General features: G+C 55.0%; 1 protein-coding gene across 1 annotated transcript; it reads left to right on the top strand.

Annotated features, from left to right (window-relative positions):
• Window positions 1–6,159: 6,159 nt before the first annotated feature.
• On the top strand, window positions 6,160–7,256 carry LMH87_000582 (uncharacterized protein; the record flags this gene model as incomplete). Its single annotated transcript, XM_056198509.1, has 3 exons — window positions 6,160–6,358; window positions 6,469–7,040; window positions 7,137–7,256. The coding sequence occupies 3 exons, from the start codon at window positions 6,160–6,162 to the stop codon at window positions 7,254–7,256; spliced, it is 891 nt and encodes a 296-aa protein (XP_056055452.1).
• Between the last annotated feature and the right edge of the window lie 4,450 nt (window positions 7,257–11,706).

The following is an 11,706-nucleotide window of genomic DNA, read 5'->3' as shown; positions in this document are numbered from 1 at the left end:
GAGATTCAGTCCAGCTAGAGCTCCCTGGCTAGGCGGATGGAATCAAATCTCGGAATTCCGCGCGGTGCTGTTGAGCACAAGGTTGCGGTCGCCTGTCTGTGCCACCCCCCCAACTGTCACCTAGGCCCAGGTGAGGCGAGCGAGCAAGAGGCCTGCCTCTCAGCGCCCTTGACCGCCCGCTCGCCCTACCAATCTACACGCTAACTAGGTAGCTCATCACAGCGGCAGGGTAAACGAACAGCAGCGAAGAAAGGGCGTGTCTTGAGCAGAAAACGAGCCCCCCGGCCTGGCAATATCGGCAAAATGCCGAAATGCAGTCCCTGTCTTCTAGAACTTTGCTGTGATTGTTTCACTCAAATTCCAAATGAACCCTGCAAGGCTTCAGCAGCCTCTGCGCTGTGTAGACAAATTACGAGGCAGATGGAGGGTGGCCATCTGCCTTTTGCGGAGCCTCTCGTCCAAGGTCTGCTGTCATTTGACAGCTCGCCAGCACACAGACAAGAGTGATGTAACCGGTCTCGGCACTGTGGCTTGTCCTACGGAAACCCTTTGGCTTTCCCTTTATGCACGTTTCATTTGGGGGCTAAAGGGACAAGTGCAATCGGAGGGGCAGGCTGGCTGGTAGGCAGCAGGCCAGCCATGCTGCCGTCGTACGGCGAGCACCAAAGGGTTCCTCCGTCCATGTGCATCGAGAAGGATTCCAGCCACCGGGCGGCTTTCGCACACGGTGATTCTAGCCTTTTTTAGTACTCTCTATCAAGAATACATCAAATGCACATTGCTGTAAAGCAGAAGAAGGAGTCGAGTCCAAACGAATGACAAATGAAAAGTAGTCATCTTGAGCAAGACGTTGCACAAGGTTGAGCCACTGTAAAAGTCCTTCTGCCAAAAAATACAATACGCGCCCACACCCTGGGAGAATTGATCAGCGGCTCTCAGCCCACGGTACAAGCCTTGGGGCTGAATATGCGTGTCTTGCCGCTGAGGCGCACACCTCGTACTCTGGCTTGCTTGGAGGGCGAAGAGACAACACATACGCATGATGCGAATGCACACGGCTTCGGCCCTTTACCTTTTCGGCAAATGTAGTTTCTCAATACATGAAAAGGTCCTCGTGCAAATACTTGGGACCTGGTTACTCCCTCCCGTGCCCAACTGGCCGGATGTGAATACGGTGACGAGGTCGTCGTCACCTCCACTCGCCGCAGGGGGGCGATCGTCCTAGTGCGCTTTGCTGTCCCGTGGCCCCCAGTGCGTCTCGGCACTCTGCACTGCGAAACCCGCGACAACCGGGCTCCCAAGGGCAAGCAGGATAACAAGCACCGCTCTTTGCTAAGGGCAAGAGAAAGCTGGTCGCAGTAAAGGTGGTGGCCCCCAAGATTTAGACTACGGAACGGTTACTCTTGTTGATTGCGCGCGCGCGTAGGTCTTGGTGCAACCCCAAGAAGTGCCCTACCTGCATGCATGCATCGACAGACCACCATGATTGTCCCAGTTTCTTGTTAATCCTGGGCTCATAGCGACGGTGTCGATAAGATGGTAGCGTGGAGCAACCCACGGGCATGCAGGCGTGGCAAGGCCGTCCATGTGTGCGCGCGCGCCAGCTGAGTAAGATGGCCGGGAATTAACACTCGACAACCCAAGTACAGAAGAACTCTAACACGATTCCGTGATGCCGATACCCGAAAAACCGAAACTTGGGGCAGGGGGATAAGAGATGTGCATGAACGAACAAAATAAAGAATACAGTAATGTCAGGGATTTGCGCTCAAACTGGAGTAGAAAGCTAGTTTCTGTCTGCGACGAGGCTATTCAACAACCACTGGTGAGACGGAAATGCACACCACCACCATTAATCAGTTTATACGTTCGTATGAGCCAACGTGATCCGCGGGGCCGCAAATCTGTGGCCCAGTGCTCGGCGACATACTGCCGGACACCATTACGGGCTTCGCTCGCAACACGCCATAACGAGGTAGTCAATGCGGGTCATATCAGAGCAGATAATACAATGGAGATGATTACGATTTTGGCTACTGGTGGTGGCTCTGTTGGCGATGAGGACCACACTATCGAGCCCTCACTAGTCGGTCGGTGTCGTTCTGTACGAGATGCGCGGCCAGGAGACCGACCGGACAGGCAAGGGACCTGGTGTTGACCGAAGCAGGGGTTCGCTCGCGCTGGCACGGGTCCGAGATGCGACACCGTAGCTGCCAGCAGAAGAGCGAACGCTACCACGGTGAGCTGCCGAGCATCCTTCTTCGATTGTCGAGGGATGGGATGTACTCGACGCTTTCCTGTTTTGGTAAACGACAGCACTGGGATGGCCGATTGAACGAGGCTCTCCTGTGCGGTGCGGCCGGGGACAGGGGATCAACCCTGGTCGTCTTCTGCAGATTTGCGTCTTCTTCTTCAGCCCTTTGAGATTGGACATGTCCCCCCGAGTCCTCATCTGGTAGCAAGATTCGGTTTGCAAGAAAATTCTCCTAGCAAGCATTGGGCGAGACCCAGGTGGAGAGTAAAAACAAGCAGCAGTACGGAGTACGCCCTGCGGTCATAGATTGGGAGGGGCGTTTGGGGGGGCATTTTGGGGGCCTTTCAGCGGTGGAGCTTTTTTACAGGGCCGCAGAGGGAAAAGGGCGGAGGAGACAGGCCGGCTATCGCTTGGTAAGGCGACGACCAAAAATAGCAGCCACCTGACAAAGCACAGCCATTGATGTTTTTCAGACCTTGGGGTGTGGTTTGCTGTCAACGCCGTGTATCCGGGACCGACGATGCATTGGTGGTTTGAACGTCGGGGCGGGCTGATTTGGCATAGCCAAGGCACATTAACACGGAGCATGGCGCATCAAGCTGAAGGTGCAGCACTGCACGGCGCCTTCAGTGTGTGTGTGCGCGTGCGTGCGTGCGTGTGTGTCTGTTGTATTTCCCACCACTAGAGAAACGGAATTGTGATACTCGAACTGGCATTGCACATCTCCCAACTACTGGTACCGTACCTACTAGTTACCTACGCAAGGGCGGCGCCTGTCGCTGTGCGCGCGGCGCTGCCAGGCGTAAAGTTGAGCTTGTTCGCTGGAGCCCAGATGACGGCTCTCTGTGCGCCCCAGCCAGCTCACTGTCGTGAAACCACCCTCCATGCACGCCGCGCATCATGCAGCAGAACATTCTCTTTCCTTCTGCCTGCTTTCCTAAATCAATTCCAACCAGTATTCCTTGCCTTGGCTTTTTTGACAATGACTGTTCTTCTTGCACAAGCGCTGATGATTTGCAATCAAGCGGAACTGGCGGAGGTAAGTACCTATGCACCGGCCACGCACCACCACACACCTGGGTGCATACTTGCGGACTTTTGGACTCTTGGAGTGTCTTCCAAACAAAAAACTCCAAGCTAGTACGGCACGATGAGAGCTCAATTCAGTAATATCGCAGGGATCGTTCCACGGCACAAGTCCGAGTTGTTGTGGATTTGGATAGAAAAAAGAGAGTCACCGTGGAGAATGGACAGATGCCCCCAAGATTGGTTATTATTGGCACAGCTATTGGCAGGGCTGGGCGTGCACACCGGGCGTCCCCGTCTCGCCTCATCGGTCGTACAGACCGTCGCTTTCGTAGGGCGGGCCAATCATGATCGGGGGTGTGTGTTTCCGTGTGTGAATGCGCTCATGATAAACGAATTCAGTCCGTCTTGGAAAGGTAAACGAACCCAGCGGCAAAAAAGGAAAAGAGTTGTGTTGCTGCTGCACAGACATGCAGCAGGCCATTTGCAGTGGACACCAAAATTTTGAACAGCCCTGTCGGCCTTGCGGGCCTGGGCCAAAAAGCACCGCCCTGGCTGAAGATCGCTGGGTTCGTTCAACGCAGGCCTGGGAAAAATAGCATCTACAAGGAACCCTTTAATCTACTTTTTTGCCTCGCGCGCAAGACACATCCCTTTACAGCATAGTAGCTATGGACAAGGCATGGTTCTAGCCTTAATTCCGTTGATCCACGGTGTTAACGGCCTACCTCCCTGGCAGGCAACGTGAAATGAGCCAGGTCCGGGCAAGAACCGACCAGGAAGAAAGCCCTTGCAGCAAGTAAAGAAAGAATTACTGACTTGGCAAGCCGGGATTCACAGCGAGTGCCGGGCTGCGGGTCTTTCTGTTCCCCCGGTTGTGGTGCGGGATGGCCTTGCGCCTTAGATTGCCAGTAGTAGACGAACAAACGAAGTAACAAGTAAAAAAGAGGGGAGGAGCCAAGAGAAATGAGAGCAAGGGAATCTATAACGTGCTGGGGGCTTTTTTCCCTTTACAGTGGCTACAGTTTGGAAAAGCTGTTGCAAGCCACGATGAAACTATTTGCTGGTTCGGGATGCAAGACCCGGACGAGGCGGCGGCGGCGTCGTCGGTGGGTTGGAGGCGCCGCCGTGGAACCAGGCAGCGATATTTTGGACGAAACGCCACATGAGCTGTTTATGGTATCCAATATGAACAAAGAGGAGCCCGTTGCAGATTGTATATAGGTTTTTTTTTTTGCTCAAGTGAGGGAAAGAAAGAGAAGAAGAAACGAACAGAAACGCCACAAACTTGAATTAGGGACCAAGTTTCGCAAAGTGCGGCCGAGACCTATCGACTTCGGGGTGGATTCAACGTTGTACACGGAAAGAGGCCCGGCATGCAACGGGAGAACGGGGACGGGATAGCAGAGGCTGTTTACCACAGCGGGCATTGATGCTGTCTCTCAAACGGGCATTTTTGGCTATTCTTCCAATTACTGTCTGCATGAAGCGGCGGCAATGGCTGCTGCGAGACAACCCAACAGGAGCACAGCAGAGATGAAATGAATCCGCCGATGGGGAAAACCTCCCGGATAGCCTATGGGTAGGCGAACATGTCCTGCGGGCGAGGGCGAGACGCGGACGGGATAGAGACAAGACAGACAGCGTCCAGCCAGCCAGCAGGGTAGGTGGGTAGGTAGTTGAGGTTGCCCAGGCAGGGCACCCTGGGCGCGCTGTAGTCACCTAGCATACCACCACAGCGAGTCTCTCCCTGTGCCCTGTGCCCTGTGACGGGCGAGTGTGCACTGAACGAAAGAATGCGGGCTAATTGCACCTGGCTTTTCGCGCTGCTTTCTGTCAGTTCGCAACAGGGTAAGTACCTTGGTTGGGACAGCACCCAGGGACCGGTACAACCGCCAAGTGGGCCGATCCCAGCGGCGCCTTTCCCTTTGTCGTAAACATGAAGACCACCAGCAGAACAGAAAAAAGCCTCCATACCCCCTGTAAATACAGAAGGGGGTACCCCAGCGACGGCGGGCGGGAAATGGGTGTGGTTTTAGGCGGACTTGACGGAGCGGGGGAGGGGGTCCAGGCTTGGATTCGCAGAGCGCACGCCTGCCGATAGCCTGTGGTGGGTACCCAGACAAGTACCTCTGCCGGCCGCCATCCCCCCCACGCAGGGCAGATTGCACCTTCCCGACACCCCTGTCAGGTACATTGGCCAGATTCCCGCTTTTCGGGGCAGTCGCTCGTTGCTTAGAATCCCACCAACCATTGCTGCTGCTTCGCTCTTGCACGCCTTTGTCAGAAAGTGCACCCCTCCCCTTCCCTTCGTTCCTCCCCCCTCCTCGAGGTCTCCAAAGTCGATCACCCGTCTGTAGGGTCGACGGCAGGCAGTTGTCATTTCTGGCCCATCCCAGTCCTCTCGACACACCCTCTGCCCCCTCCACCCCAGTCCAAAGCAGCCTTGTCTTGCCTTCTTCCGCCGGCGAGGTGTATCTCTAAAGCTCTCTCTTCTCTAGTATGTCTTACCGGGGGGAGTGGGTGGCCCTGCCATGTGTGTGGAGGCACCTCTCATGTCCGTCCCAGCCTGGGGGCACCACCTTACCATGCTTCTTCTCTGGACCACCTTCCATTGTCCACGAGATATTTAAATGTACGTCGTCTCCCACATGGCTTGAGGATCTCGCCCTACCATCTCTATCAATCTCAACACTTCAGCGATTTCGCGATCTTTCTTCTCCTTTGCCAAGAAGAACACAACTTATAAAGACAACAGTCTCCCCTCATCTTTCTACTCTCACTTGTTTTACTCTTGGCACACATTCCCGCCAAAGTACTACAGCTCTTTCTCAACTCTCTCTCTCTCTCTCCCACAACCACCTTTACACATACACAACATGTCTGTCTACGCCATGCCTCAACAACAAGCGTACATGTACGCTGTGCCCCAGCAGCAGGCCGCTCCTAGACAATACTCTACCCATGGAACCAGCAGTGCCTTTAGCTCCTCCGCTCTGCCTGACGAGGACTGGACCAAGATCTCCGACTTGGCCGAGCGCCGCAGAATCCAGAACCGCATTGCTCAGCGCAACTACCGTACGTGCCAACCGCAACAGGTCCGCCCCTCAGCAGCTCGACCTGCCTGGCCTCTTGACGCACGCGTGACCCTGTCATAGTCGCAGCACCACTAACATTTTCCCTCACAGGCAAGAAGCTCAAGCGCCGCCTGGAAGACCTCGAGCGCCGTGCTGGCTCGTCCGACGACGGCGAGACTGACAAGACTTCGGTCACCAGCCCCTCGAGCACCTCGAGCACCTCGCACAAGGTCACCAAGCGCACATCCACCAGCAAGTCGCCCAAGGCCACCAAGGCCACCACGACCGCCTCCATCTCCATCCCCACGAAACCCGTCCACCAGTACTCGCCCTCGCTCGACGGCTCCGACGACTTTGTCTTTGCCGGCTCCTTTGACGACCGCGAGCGTGGCCCCTCGCCGCCCATGTTCTCCTCATATACCACCTACCCCGATGACCTGCTTCTCCAGCCCTACGGAGCTGCTGCGCCGTACCCTCCCATCAGCGCCGGCGAGCCCTACTCTACTGGCAACTACATGACCTCGTCGCTCCCCGGCGTCATGCCCGCCGCCACGCACTTCACCGACCCCTTCAAGCGCGAGAGCTTCTCGGGCGACGACGGCCTCGGCAGCTACTTCAACTACTCGTTTGGCCCCTCGGCTCTGGACATGAGCCACTACGGCGCCTCTCCCAATGCTCCCAACGTGAGTCTGCCGAGACAGCAGCCCATCTTCCCTTGAAGAAGGCGGGCTTGCCACACCCCCAGCAATGCCAATGCAAAATACTGATTCCGAGTTCAGACGCCTCCTCTGTCTCACTCGTTTGAGTCTGCGGCCTGCTCCGACAATGGCTTCGACTACCCGACCACACCGCTTTCCATGCCCGGTTCGCCCGGCATGATGGGTCCACTCTCCCAGTAAATGACTTTCTCTACGAGTCTGTATACTTTACTTGCTAGGGGGTCATCACTGAGGGCATCTGTCCATATTCCTTGCTTCCGCCTCCTTCTCTGCTCCGTTTACGACTTTTACCCTTCTCTCACACTCGACATTTCTGAGGCGGACAGCATTACAGCCCTTCATGGACTCCCTATACAAAGCAAACCGGTTTTGGGTTACAAAAGACATTGGATACACTAGGCGTTTATTTGGTAGAACTCGGTCACCGGGAATGACTAGGCGGTTTTGATATCTATTTTTTTCCAACAATATCTGGCATGGCGAGTTTGTTTTTGTTTTTGACGATGAGGATATATTCTTTGGATTCTATATATTTTGCTTTCATGTGCGAAGCTACCTTTTTGTACTTTATGGATCTCGAACGTTGATCTATTCTCTTCTTTCCAATTTTTCGGAGCGTCTCTTGCTTGCATCCGATAGATAGACTAGCAGTTTTGACAAATGTCACTATGAGCGCAACTTCATCGGCCCCGTTCGCAGCGTGAAATTGTGGTGAGGATACCTGGACACTGTGGCAGGTGGTGGTGTCGTTTGCTCAGAAGAGCATAGTCCGAGATGGTGGTGCCGAGAATGCCTGATCGACGGAGCTACCTGCGAAAAAGGTGTGGGAGGGGGGGCCAGAGACATGGCAGGGTTGATGGTGGCAGGGTCGCACCGTGACGAGAGACAGAGATCAGCGGCCGCCCTGGGCTGAGAGCCACAGAGCGTCCCGCCGGCTGCTGCTGCTGCTGCTTCTGTAAATAGCATGTCTGGGCGAGGTACGGGGGTACTTGGGCCAAAATGGTGGGCCGCACCCACCGGCCGAAACGGGTGGGCTGAACGAACATTTGTGTGTGGTCCGCCAGTCTTCGGTGGTGGTGACGCTGCTGGGCAAAGACGCCGGCCGGTTCCACTCCAAACGAGCCCCCATCCATCTTTCTCGGGGAACAAGGCTAACAATGTCTTGTATCTTGTCTGCAGCCATTTTATTTTTGTTCGTCTATTTTCTTCTTTTTTATGTTTCAACAGTAGCAGGGCTGGAGATTTACATCATGCCACCATCGTAAGAGGCGGCGGCGGGTGTAGGCGTTCTGGGTCCCTAGTACCCAGGCATCCAGGCAGCAAGAGGACAGGCAAACGAGGGTGTGTGTATGCGATGGCGCAGAACACGGACACGAGACTACAACGAAACAACGAAAACTGAGATGGGGTAAATTGACTCTAGAAGAATAAGAAGAAAACAGCATCCGACTGTCCCGTGTTCTCGCTTTTCATGTCCCATTGTGGTGGTCTAAACGCCTGGGAGAGCTCGAGGACAACCAAACGGATGAGGCGGGCTCATGACGTCCGCCTCAGCTGGGTTATGATTCCAAGCCGGCAGGGCACACACAGCGAGGGACAGTTCCGAGACCCCTGCTCATAACAGCGTTACATGCGATGGGGGCATGGGTGCTTGAGCGATGCCGGAAACCCTTCAAACTCTCCTTTTAGGCTATGAAAGGCGAGAGACCACGGGCACACAGACACATGCATTCCTCAGCTAGGCTGTGACGATCGCCCCAACCGTGGCACTTTGTTCTGTTCTACGGTGGAAAAAACTGGGCATACACAACTGATGATAACGGAAACAAAAAAAAAAAAGGGGAAAACAAAGATAAGAATCTGCTGCTGACGCTAGAAGGAAAAAGAGGAGACGCGGGGGAATTCAGTTGACCTATTCTTCCGTGTCTCGCGTCGTGCAATCCACAGCGAAAGGTCAGCTGGGAAACTGAAAAACAAAAGGCGAGGCGAATGCAACGCTGATGGTGCAACCGGACAAACTATGGCATTGCGCACAGCCCATCTCGCCTTGTGATTCTTACTCCCGGTTCGCTTCTCGCCATGTCAAAGGCTGGTGGTATCTGAGCCTCGCCCACGCCGCGCATCGGTCGTTGACCTATCTCCCACGACAAGTGGAGGAGAGAGGGTGTGCGTAGCTGCCTCGGGGAGCTTGAGGTGCTCGGACAGCCTATCCGCCTCCAAGCAATAACGAGATTCCTCTTTGGGAAAGTCGACGGATTTTGGTGTAAAAAGAGGAGGGAACAACTCGTGAGCAAAATACTTGAGTTATGGATCTGATGGGTTTAACATTGGCAACAAATGGCGGCTTGACAAATCACCACGGGTTCACCTTTGCAATGACAGCATCGTTCTTTGTCATGGTATCGAATCCTGGCTCAAGAAAAATGCCAAGCTTTGATCAACGCAGCGCCGATTCTCATAGTTTATGGCTGCTTTTTTTTTCTGGTTGTCTGCGATGGCTGGGCTTCGCGATGCGGTAAACGCCACGTCGGCGGAATTGCTTGGCCAGCAGGCCAGCCCGGTACGTCATTGTCCATGCCTTGGGCCTGATGGCACAATCTTGCCGAGAAAACACACGTTGGACCATTACTTTTCTATATCCGAACGGCGATGAACAAAGTTGCGAATAAAGACTCGCGAGACGGACGACTGCCACGCAAGCACGCCATTTGCGAATCAGGGCTCCGTCGTCTTGCGACCTACGGCGTACTGGTACTGCCACAGGAATAAAGTCTCCAATGTCACCGATTCTGCCGTGGCCGTGCAAAAGCCATCCCGAGGCTGGGATCGTTTAATGTGAGTCCGGACTGCCGTGGCCCCTCAATGCCCACCGCAGCGCCACCAAAACGATGGAGCAAAAAGCCCCCAAATCGAGCAGTCACCGGTATTGGGGCCACGGGGGCGAGAGCCCAGAGGTCACGCCAGAGTCCACTCGTGTGTAGGTAAGTTGGAGAGTCCAGGAGAGAGGTTTGATTTGAAATAGAGTAAAGAGAAGTGAACGATAATACACTGGCTGTATAGCTGCAAGTCCAGATGGCTCGTCTACTTGAAACAGGCTTGGCTAGGCCATCGAGTAGAACAAACTCGGAAGGCTGACCGAAGAAGTGTGGGCGGGGGGACAGTTCGAACTCGCAGCCCTAGCTTCAGGGTGCGATGCTACCGTGCCAGAGACGTTGAATTAGCAGAAGGGTTCGTAGATGCGCTTCTGGATATCAGTAGGAAATTCGGACCGGAAGGAAAGCACATTTGGCAAACAGATTGGCAGTCGATGCGAGAGAGCAGTCCCTGCAAACACAATCTTGGTACTGCTTCGGCGCGCGGCGTTGCACAAGGCCGCCAAAAGCTGGCGATGGACGAACCGCTTCCTGCAGGCTGCCGTCCATCCTTTCATCCACCCAAGCCTCTTTTTGCCCGGTTACGTATAGAAATGACCTACTTCGCAAGGTAGAGAGAGATACCTACTCCCTAGGTCTGCACCCGGCAGTCTTTCAGCGCTGTGCAGGGCCCACTGCGCTCGCACGGCGAGCACACCATCACCCAACCTCAGCTCGTTCTGCGCCGCCCGTTTTGCAACGCAAAGTTTCGGCAAGCAACAAGCCTAGCCTCGCCTTTGACTGAACAGATGACGATTTTCTTCCCTTTTGGCAGCCTTTTTTCCAGCAGTCTCGACGACCACGAAGAGAAGTGAGACTTCATTCGTCCCCTGCCCACGTTTGGAAACCACGTCACCAAACGAAACAGCTAGGCCGCCGCCAGAGAAGGAAAAAGCCCACCACCAGCGGGATACCGAAGGACTAGCATCCTTTGGCCTACGGCCTACTTTAGTTTCTGCCCTGGCGCTCTTCGCAAGGAACCCGATGGGCGCGCGAGATATCACGGCAAGTTCCTTCGCGCGCGCGCGCCCGCGCACACACAGCTCGGATAGTGTACGTGTCAGTGGCTGCGTCCCAGCATCGTGCGTTCCGTACCCTGGTTCCTGGTGCATCAAGCGAACAACGGGCGATACGCCGTCGGGTTCGCTCTCGCCTTGCTCGGCAACAAACGGCGTCGCAAATAGTCTAGATGCAGCGCAGCCAGCGCAACAGCCACGCATGAGCCAGAGGACAAGCCCTGATGCAAATCAAAACAACATCTCGGGGGGCCAACCCAGGTGGGAACGCCCGCGTGGGCTGGGCTGGCTCAGTGCGCCCCCTCCTCCTTCTCCCCGCCGTTCGTTCATTTGGGGGGGCGGCGGCCATCGCCACTCCGAGGCTTGGAAAATCACGAGCAGATTCAGTTCTCACACAAATCTCACGCCTACCGCGATTCTTCGCCCGCCTTTTCCGCCTCATCGCCTGTTTTTGAGCGCCGGTGCGCATGCAGTCACGACGTCTGCGGTCACGACATCTGCAAAGAGCCTCATCATGCACTGCGCACTAAACAAGCATTATGCACTCCGTACAATGTTACTAACAAGGGGGGCGGTTGGAACACTGGGTTGCAATTCTGCCTTTTCGACACCACCACTTCGGATATCGCAAAGCTGCCAACTCTGCATCTGGCCCCCCCGTCGCAATTTCTAGTTTATTAGCTTGCACCGGCACTGCAAGAG

Source organism: Akanthomyces muscarius, chromosome 6 (assembly GCF_028009165.1).
Source record: "Akanthomyces muscarius strain Ve6 chromosome 6, whole genome shotgun sequence".
NCBI classification, from domain to species: Eukaryota; Fungi; Ascomycota; class Sordariomycetes; order Hypocreales; family Cordycipitaceae; genus Akanthomyces; species Akanthomyces muscarius.
The sequence above is the reverse complement of the archived record's forward strand: the minus strand, read 5'-3'. Positions and strand labels throughout refer to the sequence as shown.